General features: G+C 39.8%; 5 protein-coding genes and 1 non-coding gene across 6 annotated transcripts; 3 read left to right on the top strand and 3 right to left on the bottom strand.

Moving 5' to 3' along the window:
• Positions 1–218: 218 nt before the first annotated feature.
• Positions 219–2,570, top strand: TRE1 (Tre1p; the record flags this gene model as incomplete). Its single annotated transcript, XM_018368282.1, has 1 exon — positions 219–2,570. The coding sequence occupies one exon, from the start codon at positions 219–221 to the stop codon at positions 2,568–2,570; it is 2,352 nt and encodes a 783-aa protein (XP_018218862.1).
• Positions 2,571–4,612: 2,042 nt separating this feature from the next.
• CUP9 (Cup9p) lies at positions 4,613–5,488 on the top strand (the record flags this gene model as incomplete). The annotated part of the gene is made up of 1 exon (XM_018368281.1): positions 4,613–5,488. The coding sequence occupies one exon, from the start codon at positions 4,613–4,615 to the stop codon at positions 5,486–5,488; it is 876 nt and encodes a 291-aa protein (XP_018218861.1).
• Positions 5,489–5,731: 243 nt separating this feature from the next.
• On the bottom strand, positions 5,732–6,361 carry CBC2 (nuclear cap-binding protein subunit CBC2; the record flags this gene model as incomplete). The annotated part of the gene is made up of 1 exon (XM_018368280.1): positions 5,732–6,361. The coding sequence occupies one exon, from the start codon at positions 6,359–6,361 to the stop codon at positions 5,732–5,734; it is 630 nt and encodes a 209-aa protein (XP_018218860.1).
• Positions 6,362–7,803: 1,442 nt separating this feature from the next.
• DI49_5287 lies at positions 7,804–7,875 on the top strand. The gene has a single exon. It is a non-coding gene; the product is annotated as a tRNA-Glu (tRNA).
• Positions 7,876–8,206: 331 nt separating this feature from the next.
• PPQ1 (protein-serine/threonine phosphatase) lies at positions 8,207–9,856 on the bottom strand (the record flags this gene model as incomplete). Its single annotated transcript, XM_018368279.1, has 1 exon — positions 8,207–9,856. One exon carries the CDS (start codon positions 9,854–9,856, stop codon positions 8,207–8,209), a length of 1,650 nt encoding a protein of 549 aa, XP_018218859.1.
• A 520-nt stretch (positions 9,857–10,376) lies between these two features.
• Positions 10,377–12,788, bottom strand: TCO89 (Tco89p; the record flags this gene model as incomplete). Its single annotated transcript, XM_018368278.1, has 1 exon — positions 10,377–12,788. The coding sequence occupies one exon, from the start codon at positions 12,786–12,788 to the stop codon at positions 10,377–10,379; it is 2,412 nt and encodes an 803-aa protein (XP_018218858.1).
• Positions 12,789–13,010: the final 222 nt, after the last annotated feature.

The following is a 13,010-nucleotide window of genomic DNA, read 5'->3' as shown; positions in this document are numbered from 1 at the left end:
CATTCATGTAGGTGTCTAAGTGGGCTACCGGCATCGGTTATTTTTAAAATTGTGTTGGCGAGAATATTTCCTTTGGCAGACAGGGCTCGGCTCACAAGCGAAAAACTTAAAGCAAAAAGATGAGATTATTTAATAAATAGACCCTGAAATTTTCGAGTCGAGATTAAGCTATCAGCCACGTTGAACATAGTTAGCTCCTATATGTCTATACAAAGAAGATGGTAAATACTAGAGGTTACACGGCAGTCCCAAACGTTGAACAGCCAACCAGTAACTCACAAGATGTGCCGACTACACCCGTATCTGAGCCTGATATGGAAATGCCAATAGAGCCTCCCGTATATGTAGAAGAGATGGGCGTAGAAGAACCTCGGGTATCGGAAGCCTTTAGTGAAAAAGTTCAACGGTTCCGAATATGTTTCGAAAATAATGTAGTGATTCCAGTGAAGGAAAAGGTAGTGGATCCACTAGCGCAAATAATGTCTCTGATGTCTGAAAAGTTTGATTTGATTTTGAGCAAGTGTGGTAATGTTTTGGTAATGAAAAGGATATTTTACCTTGTGTTAATGTCTATTGTGACAGCTTTGATCATCTCCAGTGATAAATTACCCAATGGAACAGCCCGGGGTTCAAGTGGATTATTCTCAGACCACGAACTCCTACTACAGTACGCCAAGAAGTCTATTGACCTTTCAAAGATAGAGAGAGATTTGGAGTATATTAGTAGTATGCCTCACATGTCAGGAACAAGCGGAGATGCAGCTGTTCGACATTACATCAGAGAATCATTTGATAAAAATGGTATAAAGCTGGCTGGAGAGGAAGAATTCATGGCATATTCGAATTATCCAGGAAACGCTTCACTTTACGTGTACCCGAGGGGTAATTCAGAAGGATTTGGCATCCCATTAAATGAAGAAAATTTCAACCCAATGAGTCGCAATGGTGAATTCAGAAACACAGCCGTAATCTATGGTAACAAAGCATCATTGGACGATATGGTTTCTCTAAAAGATGGGGGGGTCTTAAACGGAGACTTCATTTTACTTTTACATTACGGAGATTATGTTTTCCAGCAAATGATGAGGGCGCAGGAGTATGGCGCTAAAGCGGTTATCTTCATTTCTGAACCATACAAAGATAACAAAGATGTGGTACAAATGAAATCTGTTGCCTTACCTCAAAACGGTACTGGTGACGCACTTACGCCCGAGTGGGAAGGGTCCATTAGGGACCCGATTGATGTCGATGACGCTAGATATCTGCCCAAGATTCCATCAATACCGATATCTACTAATCAAGGCGAAAAAATTCTATCTACATTATCTGACACTGGTGTGAAATTTTCGAACAATTTATATAGTGGGTCTCCCAATGACTGTCTAATCGATCTGCTGGTGGAAACAGCGACTAGGGAACGACATCCGGTTCACGACATAGTGGGTAAAATTGAAGGGTCAGAGCAAAACGGAATGGCAATTGTTATTTCCGCGCCAAGGAACTCTGTTAGCTTTGGTACTACGTATCCTTCTTTTGGGACTGTTGTCTTGTTATCTCTAATTCAATTGTATCAAGAAATGGTTTACAAATTCGACTGGAAACCCTTAAGAAATATTTACTTCATTTCCTTTGGTGGTTCAGAGTTTAATGAAGCAGGAGCCACAGAATTGATGGAGAAGAGAGCAGAAGTACTGAAGAATGAAATATACACCCTAATCGACGTAGGCCAGGTTGGCATATGGGATGATAGTAACATTTTGGACGTACAATGCCATCCGTTACTAGCAGACTTTTTCCAAAAGAATGGTACCAGCCGTGGTCTCGATGTTCAGGTGGATAACATTCATCAGTTCGGTGACTGGACGCCGTACCTGGCACGGGGAATGCCCGTTGCCATTATTTCATCGCCTAGTGTGATGAACAGAAAGCTTCCTATAGGCACCGTAGAAGATACGTTCGAAGCCGTCAAGGATACATTGCGAGATAAAAATAAGGGTGAAATGCTCTCTGAAATGATGCTCTATCTTGTTGAAAAATCACTCGAGCTCATCGACGACCCAATGATCCCATTCAGTGTATCAAATTACGCAGATTTCCTTTCAAATACCTTGAAGGGTATTCAGAAAGAGTGTCCCGATACCGTGAACTTTGACGAGGTATTTTCAGGTACGGCGCTATGGAAAAACACCGAACTACAGTTCAATACGTGGAAGAGCGGGTGGGCGGACCTAATGTATGGTAGCAGCACTTCTATAGAGCCCACCATCATAGCCATTAACCGTTGGTCGTGGAACTACTTACTGTCCCGGATTGGTATCACCCAGTGCTTGGAGAAAGGGTTACCGGAAAGGACGTTTTACAAGAACGTTATCCTCGGTCCCAAGCTCTGGGTGCAGAAAGATGACCCACTTCGCTCATGGACTTTTCCTGAAATCAGAGATTCTATTGCCATCAAAGACTGGGTTTCCGTACAGGAACAACTCAACGCCTTAGGCACGATGTTGCAGAACACAGCTCGTTATTTCCTTGGGAACAAAAACCTCCGCGAAATAAACACTAATAATTACTAGCTAGAAATAAGTTATGTAATGATTCATGTAGACAATCTATCTTTGAAATATATTCCTATTACTCACTTGCCTTAATGTCTTGCCTGGAATAGCACGGCAATTTAGATTTTAGAGTCGATGACTAAGAGCTAAACTTTACGGAAATAGAAATTATTTGTCTGTACGGGACATTTAGTCTAAGCCGGTCGGGACATCTTTGCGGGGGTTTGTACTAAAGCAAGAAAAATGATTAGGTGTGAGGACACAAGTGGCTTCGCCTAGTCATAGACATACCGTAGACACACTATTCAATTCTCTTCACACTTTCCACACTTCTACCCCTCGCAAGGCTTCGAATGTGCCTAAAAAATCGGAAATTGCTTTAGGAACAAGATGTGTACTGCACGTGAAACATACTGGAACCATGTAAAATGAACGTCAAGCATGCCACATTTCTCCTACGCATTAAAAGAAAGGTAAATTCCCGCCCGAGCATTCAACACGTTTTCCATACTTGGTAGATGAAACAACCGGAAGCGACAAGCAAACCTTGGAGMACGCAAGTAACATGGCGCCCATTCAAGTTTGTAAGAATGGTTCTTCGTAAAGCTGTCTCATCTTGTTTCCGGGTATGTACGCCTTCTGGCTTGCAGCTGCTAGATCAGCAAAAAAAAAGTAGCCCTATTAGTTCCGGACTACATCAACGGCATCAGAAAATAAGCCGAAGCCTTAAAACCCCCAACCCCCCCACGGCAAGGGGCCGGAACTATCAAGGTTACACTTCACTCACTCCGTAAACAAGCAACTAAGACCGACGACACAATAGATCGCGGACCCCTAAAAAAACACGTTTACCACTTCGAACGCCAAGCCAGTAAAGTAAGTACCCTTTCATCACCCACTGGTGCCCTTTGCTAGCACACAAAGGAATGCACTGCAGAGGCGAGAGAACGAGCAACTAGTTGGCGGTAGTATAGAATGAGCAAATATAGTTGAAACAACATACCTGGCTTTGCCCTGCAGTGCCCTACCCTGCCCTGCCCTGCCCTGCCCGGACAAAAGTAAGAATTCCTCCCGCGTTTCTTTTCGTTATGTGTCTTCACAACCTGACCGTTAACGGCAACGGAGGAAAGGAGCGTTGCCGCCAGCTTGGCGTGCCGCCCTCACTTCCGCCCACTAGGCTTTGTGCGCGTTTGGGCGCCGCACACGTCCTGCCCTAGCTCGCAAACGTGCCTACCGTGCGGCCCGTGCCTGCCTACACTGGAAAATGCACCCGGAGTCGCCGTTGCCCGAACTAAAAACCCTAGCGTTCCGAAAACGCAGAGCAGAGGAACCACAGCCCTCTGCTCTGAGGCGCAAAAAATGGAAGCGGCAAAAGAAAAACTGTCACTTTCGGAGCGCCGAGCACACTACGGCGTGTTCTGGGCGGTTCTCTAATCCGTGGAAAGATATTCCCGATCGTGCTCTGTTTTTCTGTCAAACCCGTTTTGATAGTTGACCGAGGACTGTACTGTACGTAAAGGGCAATTCAAAGAGACACAAAAAGAGTCCTACGCCCGGTGCTGCTGTGTGGTATGTGTGATTGGCCGGATAAGGAAACGTTATCCAACCGCACTTTACTTCTTTCTTCAGTTTCTGACTTCAATCTGCTGGCTGGGACGGGTCATTCTGTCATTTACGTCGCTCAATTCAGGTTGTGTTTTTTTTTGTTTTTTTCTTTTTTGAACCTTAATTTATTCATGTACATCAAGTTATAATTTGTTTTTTTGTTAATTAATTTCTCTGTTCTTTTGTTGTTTAAGGCGAGTATATATATTTATATTGTTTTTTTTCATGACTAATCTTCTCGCGTCCCGTGATTGCTTGTCTTTTAAGTGCCTTTTGTTTCCGTTGATTGTCAAGATCATTCTTTAGTAGAATATTTAAGCTATCAATTCACAATTTTCTATTTATTTCTATACCCTTATCCTTGAACAATACCACGCCGATCCAGCGCTGCTATTGCTACTTGCCTCGCCCCTACTTTTTTATGCAAGCAGAATACATTTTACTGACATTATAAGATGAATTATAACTGTGAAATTCAAAACAGGAACAACAACAGTGTTGACAATCAAGTCTGTCTGCCTCCTATCCAAGTCCTATTTAACTCGATAGAAAGACGGAACGTGCCCGAACTGGCATTTGCAAATACAGAACACCCCTGCGATAATCTGCGGTGTAAGACCAACGAAGAACAAACGTATTCCGCTCCTGTGCTACTCCCACAGCATTCAGGCGTGTATCCTGTAGTCAATTCTGGACTCGAAACTACTACTACTATCGCTACCTCGCAATTCCTACCTGAGAGTACGAAGGAGCCCGAACACGTCTTGGAGAATCTAAAGCCTTGCTATAAGTCAGCTCCAATCTACGAAATAATCAATAATGAAGCGGATATGCACACAGAGACAAAGAGGCCGATTCCAGAGTTTGAAGATTCTAAATCGAAGAAAAAGCAAAATTCTGGTAGAAGGTCCAACCTACCAAAGGAAACTGTGCAAGTATTGAACACCTGGTTGCTGAACCATCTAAACAACCCCTACCCAACACAGCAAGAAAAGAGGGAATTGTTGATCAAAACCGGGCTCACCAAAATTCAACTGTCCAATTGGTTCATAAACGTAAGGAGAAGGAAGATATTCAGTGACTACTACACTTTAGTAAACTCAATTCCCAGTGATAACGCGAACAATACCCCAATGGAACAAGCGCAAAACGCCTCGATGTATCACAACACATTGTCTGCTGCCAACAACACCACATACGATGCCACGTCGAACTGCTCCACCGATTATGAATTGTCCAAGAGATTCGCTCATGCCCCCGTTACACGACGCAAAAAATTGATTGACAGGTTAGAAGAACTGAAAAAACTATCCAACCCCGATATGAATTGATCTCTCATCGATGCATTACTCTTAAATATTCATATACTCTTATTTTTATCTCCACCTCTACTTTATCATTACTACATATGGTATATCATATCCGATTTATACATTGTCACGTTTTACAATCGTTAACAGTGATCCCCTTTTTTTTATCAACAATATGAGAACAGCGCTAAGAATATGTCTTCTATAATGAAAGAAAAAAAAATTGTATAGGTAAAGGGTAGTTTTCAAAAAACAATATTTATCTTATTGGGGGATATAGTTATCATCTTCTCTTTCTTCATCGAAACCTGGTCTGAAAGTACCCATTGCATCAGGGGGGGGAATATAATCATTGGTGGTTGATTGAGAATTGCTATTATTGTCGAATCTAGAATTGGGTACACCGACACGCTCTGCAAACGGAATGGCAAACCCACCTCTGGAGGCATCGAAATCAAACCTTAACTCATCACTGACTTGGCCACCGCTCTTACCACGACCAAACTGTCTGCCATCTTCAAATCCAGGATCCAAATCAATGGTAATCGTCTTTTCGTCTAATTTTGTATCTGACAAGTATTTCACCGCATTCAGTGCTTCATCGGGACAACTATATATAATAAAACAAAACCCGCATGGTGTGAACTTGAAACGATCTAAACCCATGATTATTCTTTTTACTGTACCACATTTGCTGAATAATTCGTAAATTTGTTCTTCTGATGTGTAAAATGATAAATTACCTACATAAATGGTGGAAGATTTCATCGACTCACGCAGTTCTTGTAATCCATTGGGGTTTCTTCTTGCCTTACGCAGCAGATATCTTGATGGGGTATCAAGACGTTTTGTTGAATGGTCATATTTAAATTCGTCAAATTCTTCTAAAGACATCTTTGTGTCCGTTTCAGTTGATTTGTTTGAGAGTAAACCTTCAGCTGGAAGCTTTTCCTTTCTGTATAACTGAGGCTACTACCAATCTTGTCTTCATCTTCCTCTAGTTCTGCGGCTCATAATAATTTTTCTTACAAAAAACACAAAATCTTCTAAATCCGGGTAATTAATTGTTGGAACCTTGCTCGGCGGCTGTTTTGAAATAGTATTAACTAATCAAACCAACGCGTATACAATACACAATGACAGCAGTGCTAGCCTCCACGTTACACAGTCAAACTCATTAGCTTAACCATATCGTAGAACTAGCTATATTAGAACAATAAGATAATAATCATTGAAAATTCAAGACTCTTTATAAGGTTTACCTCATAATACCTCTTAGATACTGTGTTTACTATTGGAAAAATGACTGCTTCATGGAAGAATGGTCTCAAAATTTGAGCTATCAAAGCCAGTATACAAGAACAAATGTATCTTCTGCAGAAGTTCTTACCGTCGAAGCTAAGTGATGGGTACGTACCTGTTGTCTACGCCGCTGTCGCATACTATATTATTCTCAGCTGTTTTAAAGGAAAAATTTTTATACAGCATGCATGCATGCATATGATGCTGAACCTTCAATTTCATAGAATGAAATAAAAAAAAAAAAAGTTTTTTCAAACTCTTTAACCTTTTTTTTAGTCCTCATCTTTTTTTAATATTTTTCCCTATATTGGCTCATCTGGTAAAAAAAAAAATCCATAAACACTCTACCGATTGTGGATATTTGTACGCTTAATATCTTTCAATCACTTACATCTAAATTTCAAATTATAACAAAAAACATTTGTTTACGCGTGACGATGCAATCATCATATCTCGAGTGAACAAAACAATGCCAGGTTTCCATTTCACTTATTTTATATAATACCCAGAAGAAGGGCCATTGATACTACGATAAAAAATTAGAAGGGCCAAAGAAAGACTCATAAAAATTATGGAGTGACAACTCTTATCAATCGCGCTGATGAACCGTATAAATATCCGTCAGTAAGTAGTGATATATCTCTTATCCTCAAAAACAGTTGTATTACGACTGGGTAATGCCGAAAGAGCTTAGCAATATTGATAATCTCGGGGAAGTAACTTTTTGCTAGAACTGTTTATTAACTTGGTTCAGGCAATGATACATATCTTAAATATTTACTATATAAAATCTAAACATAACTAAAGATGAGAGCGCTGAGTCTCGGATATGAATTGATTCTTCGTGTATTTGAATTTTTCAGGCACTTCATTCAAAAAAAAGCCCCACAATCTGTCGTAATTACGCATACCTTCCTAATCCCTTGTTCAAATTGATTCAATAGAAGCACCTTTCAATAGTAAGTCGGTAGAATAGTACCATGGCTACAATTTACATATACGAACTTGAGAGGTTAAGTATCATCCAATTACTATCCGATATAGTGTAACGGCTATCACATCACGCTTTCACCGTGGAGACCGGGGTTCGACTCCCCGTATCGGAGTTTCTTTTTTGGTTGTATACTTTTTTGTACTATTTTTCCTAACGAATTAGAATAGCATAGTTACTGTTAACCTTAAAATAAGATTCAGAGGCGTGGTGCTTTCAACGGAAGCCGAGTAAACGGTTTAAAAAAGATATAAGTATATATAAACTGAGTAAATAATATAAAATGAGGCCATAAATTTCCAAAAAAAAAGTAACAGCTAAATACGGTTGAAAATAGAAACGAAAAAAAATAGTAATTGTAATTGGTTTAAACTTCATAATAAAAAAAAAAAGTTGACGTTTCATGTATACGACTTTGAGAATAAGAAAACAAGCTCAAAAAAAAATTAAACTTTCTTTTTGTTTAATTTTTTCTTATTCTTTATTACATGCGGCTTTAACAATTCAAAACTACACATCATACCTGTCGTAACGCTCATCACTGCCCCCCAATTTTGAAATTCCCCGCAATAATTGGGCGCTGAAAAAACTGTGACGAGTTTTTTCCTGGCAAAAAACTCATAACCGTCTTCCACGACCATATGTCCCCTGATTACTAAATCAAATTTAAATTTAGCACAAAAATCGAGGACATTCCTTTTAGAAAAGGTATACGAAACACCACGATCATTTTCCGACCAATCGGAAACCTGGGCATCTGGATCACTCCATAGTAAATCTGTAACCAATCCGTTTTCAGGTATATCAGTCGGCCTTGCAACTCTTTCGATCTGTTTCATATCATGTAAATCAGGCGAAATACCTCCATGGACACAAAATATCTTGTCTTGGATAATGGCTGCTAAGGGCAAAGTGTTAAAGACATCAACGAACATTTTCCACACTTTTGAGTTCAATCGCCTTTTGCATTCATCATAGAAACCGTACATCTTTGTGACATTCGCAGATTCGTGATTACCTCTTAGCATAAAGAAATTGTCTCTATACTTGATCTTGTAGCATAATAATAGCAGTATGGTTTCTAGTGAATTTTTACCACGATCCACGTAATCACCTAAGAACAAGTAATTAGTGTCTGATGGTGGCCCAGATAATTTCATGATCCTTAAGAGGTCATTAAATTGTCCATGAACATCACCTACAATTTTGATAGGTGCTTGCAATCTTAATAAAGTAGGTTGATTCAAAAATATTTCTCTTGCATGATAACAAATCAACTGAATCTCCCATGAGTGGAACGGAAAGCTCTTTTTCTTAGAATTCTTCGTAATGTCTCTTGATTCACCAACCTTTAACAGTTTTTCAATGGCAATATCAATATCAAGACCTTCACTTGAAGAAGTATCATGAGAGTTCCGCTTCAAAAATACAGTGTTTGCGCTAGACCTATGACTACGAACCTCTGATGTTGGAGAGGAAGGTGTACCGAAGGAACCCGGTTTAATGGAGGATGAAGGTGACTTAACCCTGGATGACAATCCTGATGATTTCAAAAACGAAGAGGTCGATGAAGAAACAGATGTAGCGGACGAGTAGTAGGAAGAAAACGAATAAGAAGATGGGGAAGAAAAATTTGATTCACGGTAGGAAGGAGGTGACGTCAAGATGTTGTTCGAAGTAGTGGCAGTGGTGGTAGAGGAGGTTCTTGCGGTATTGATTAACTTGGGAGCAGTTGTAGATGAAGAAAGAGCCTTGGTCACTGAAACATCGATATCTAGATACAAGCTCGTTAAATTTTCATTGGTGTATATTTTCTGTTTATGAGCATTCTGCCCGGGGAACGGCATGTTATCATTGCTAGTCCTTTTGTTGTTGTTGTTTTTTGCGGCGGATGCTAAAGTGCTGTGATTGTTTATAGAATGTTTATTATTGAATTTCTTGATAGTAGGTAGAAACCTACTATCATCAGGGTCATTAGGTTCGTTACTGTTGAGCTCATCTGAAGGAGTTGTTAATTGTTGCTGACTTGAATTTGAATTAGTTGAGCAATTCGGTACTGCGAAGTTGTTGTTTGATTTAGACGGGCTTCTTCTCATAAATAAGATATAAGTGAAGGGGAAACAATTTCTAACTCAAATGGAAAATGGACTAAAACAATAAAATAGATTCTTTTTGTAAAGGCAAGCTTGTGAAGGAAGCTTAGACACCTAGTGAAACAGGAAGTATGAACGTTGGATTTAACCGATTATATTTATAGTCCGCGAAGGGTGCTAACTCAAAGTTTCTAACAGAAGCGGATGTACGTGTTATTTAACATTCACTTTTAATTGATACGAGGTGTAATGAAATCGCCAAATTTGCGGTGGTTGCGTTCAACGTTTTTTCCATTTCATTCGATATTTTGGTCATTCTGAACGGATATAAACCGGGTGATGCTGATTAGCCTCGTTACATCGTATAGAAATACAAGCCTCTATTTGATGTTATTTTTATAGTATATTTGATAGTACATGTTTCCTTACAAAGTATATCTCTGTATATCCATTGCCCTTCGAGAATCGTCTAACGGTGGGCACGGAGGGACTTTTCTTCGATCTATGTCCAATGGTCACTAAGTTATCTTTGTTGTGACTGTGCGTGCATGTAGCCAACATTCTCCATTCTGCGGTTCACCGCTCTTGTAGTCGGCTGTAAAGAGTTAATAACGCGCTGATGGGGCAATGTAGTGGTAGACCCCATAGGGCCTCTCAATAGATTGCGTGTGTTCTGCAGACCGTTATTGCTTATGCTGTGGCTTGTGCTCGATGCCTTGTTCTTGCTAATCGGATTGACATCTTTATTAAATAGGAAACTTTCGTTTTTCCATATGTTGGACAACACTGCTTGAATTTTGGCGTTTCCAAGGTGTGGGTAAAGGTCATCAAACTTCTTCTCGTAATTAGCGAAAAGTAAATCGTCTTTGCCTTTATGATCTGGCGTACCATTGGAGGGAGTAATCGATTGCCCATCGTTATGGCTTTTTTTTCTAATGTTATTAGTGTTCCCAGCCATTGTAGGTTCAACTCTTAATAATGCCTCGTCTAATGGGTTATAAAACCTCTTTACATTAGAGTATTCGTGRGATATTCTTTCAAACTCTCTTTTCGCATCAATGTTTCCCGCCATAAAGATGGAGTCACTCCCGTCGTTTTGTGAACTTAAATCCATAATGGAATTTTCTCTTTGTAGCCATAGCTTTCTTTGTGTTCTGGATTCAGCATCAATGCCATCTGACTTTAAAAACTGGGCGAAACTATTAAACTTGGCACCAGAATCGGAAGATCCATTTACATTTCCGTTGGCGTTCGTATTTGAAATGGAGTGTTCATTAACCAATGGGGAGTTCGAAGCAGATGGATTTTTGCCGGTATTATTAGACCTTAAGAGTAAATTCTGGCTGCTTTTCTTATGGAAAATATTATTTATTCGTGACGAGCCATGAAAACTATCAGGAACTGCTCTTCTCAAGTTGTTCGTTAAGCTCGATATAGAGGTCGAGAAGTTGTGTTGAGAGACAATGTTGTCTTTGTTATCGATGCTAGTAGCGGTGGGGAGAGCAAGTTGGGAGTTCGGTATAGTTTGACCCAGCTTAGATTGCCTCATATTTTTGGTATCATTAGGCAACTTATCATCATCCAGGTCATCGAAAGTACCATCCGAATTCAAACGATCTTCTGGATTTTGAATTTCCTTCCCAAGTGAGTTTTGAATAGAAGATAAATCCTCAAACCTACGTTCTACTCCAGTGGACTGGGAAAGAATCATGTCAGGCGCATAATTTTCTAATGGATTAGCGCCTTCAATATCCTTTCCGTTGATGTCATTGGAAGAAATGTTTTCCGGATCAGGTTTTATTAGATCTTCTTCTTCGTTTAGCGGTTGGCGTTGTTTAGAACTTTGTCTTCTCAAGGACATAAAACTTGTGTCGCTTTTTCTTGAAGAATTACTTCTAGGAGCATCGATGTGATCTTCCTGGTCAAAATGCTCATCCAAATTGCTTGGCTTTTCACTACTCTTATGTACCGCTAATGTGTTGCCAATGTCGAGGATTCTTTCTTCATTCGCCTTATATGGTGTATGTGAGATTTTATCGTCTGCTTCCATTAGTGGACTGTTCATTTTGGGGGGATGTTCTGTTTCGCTATCGGTGTTCTTTCTTGTGCTGGATTGCTCCTCTTCGTTGATAACGTGATTCACATTAAGTTTTGTTTCTGTTGAACTTGACGATATATTGTCATCATTTTGGGGTTCCTCAGAGCGGCTAGATTCCCCAAAGTAGTCAGTGGATGTTAAATGGGGTAGCGGTAGGGATATAGCTCTATGGTTTTTATTCTGTTGATTGAGAGGTTTCTCTTCTTCTTGTTCGTAAATAGGCTCTGATGGTTGTAATTCATTATCGATTAGATGTGGGCTACTTTCTTTCTCTTGAGGAGCATTATGCTTGATTCTTATTTTATCACTATTTATTTTCTCATTCTCTGCGTCATCCTCCGAAAAGCATTCGACCTCTTCATCAGTTGTAGAGCCACTATTATCTGGTTCCTGTGCATCTCGAAGACTTAGAACAGACTGTGTACTTTTACTTCTTCGTGGTTTTAGACCAAAGCCGCTACTTGCGGAATTAGAGTGGCTACCACTTTTCGGGCTAATTAATGTATTATGCACAGGGCTATGAAAGGATGCCGATCTTTTGCCCTGATTTGACTTTACTCTTGTCAACGCCGTCATGTTCAATCCACTAATAGTTCTTTTTCTGAAAAGAGCGTCTGAACTTTTGCATTTTTGAGAAATATTATGTTTATTGAAATAATCGCTATCCAGTGTGCCATCATGAGTTAAAACCCTGCGCAAGCCTTTGAAACTTGCATTACTCTTGGCTCTTGACCTAGTCGAGAACTGTCTAAAGGGCTTCGACTGATGTGGTACTGCTGATCCATTGGGAGAGGTTATATCGGTGTCTGATTTTAATGTTCTTCCTCTGTGCACCATATCTGCAGATCCTCGACAAAAAATTACCGTTCACGCAAATATATATATGTTCGTTTGCTTCACGAATGTGGTAAGTTATATTTTGTCAAGCAGACGACTTGGCTCTTTAATCATCGCGTAGATTAAGTCACTCATTTTACGATTGGTTTTTTGTCCTGTTACCCGAGCCATCATTTACCACGCATGAAAATCCTGTAAAATTAGTTATTTATATACATATAT

This window comes from Saccharomyces eubayanus, chromosome XVI, assembly GCF_001298625.1.
Source record: "Saccharomyces eubayanus strain FM1318 chromosome XVI, whole genome shotgun sequence".
In the NCBI taxonomy this organism is placed as follows: Eukaryota; Fungi; Ascomycota; class Saccharomycetes; order Saccharomycetales; family Saccharomycetaceae; genus Saccharomyces; species Saccharomyces eubayanus.
This window is presented reverse-complemented; position numbering and strand designations above follow the sequence as displayed.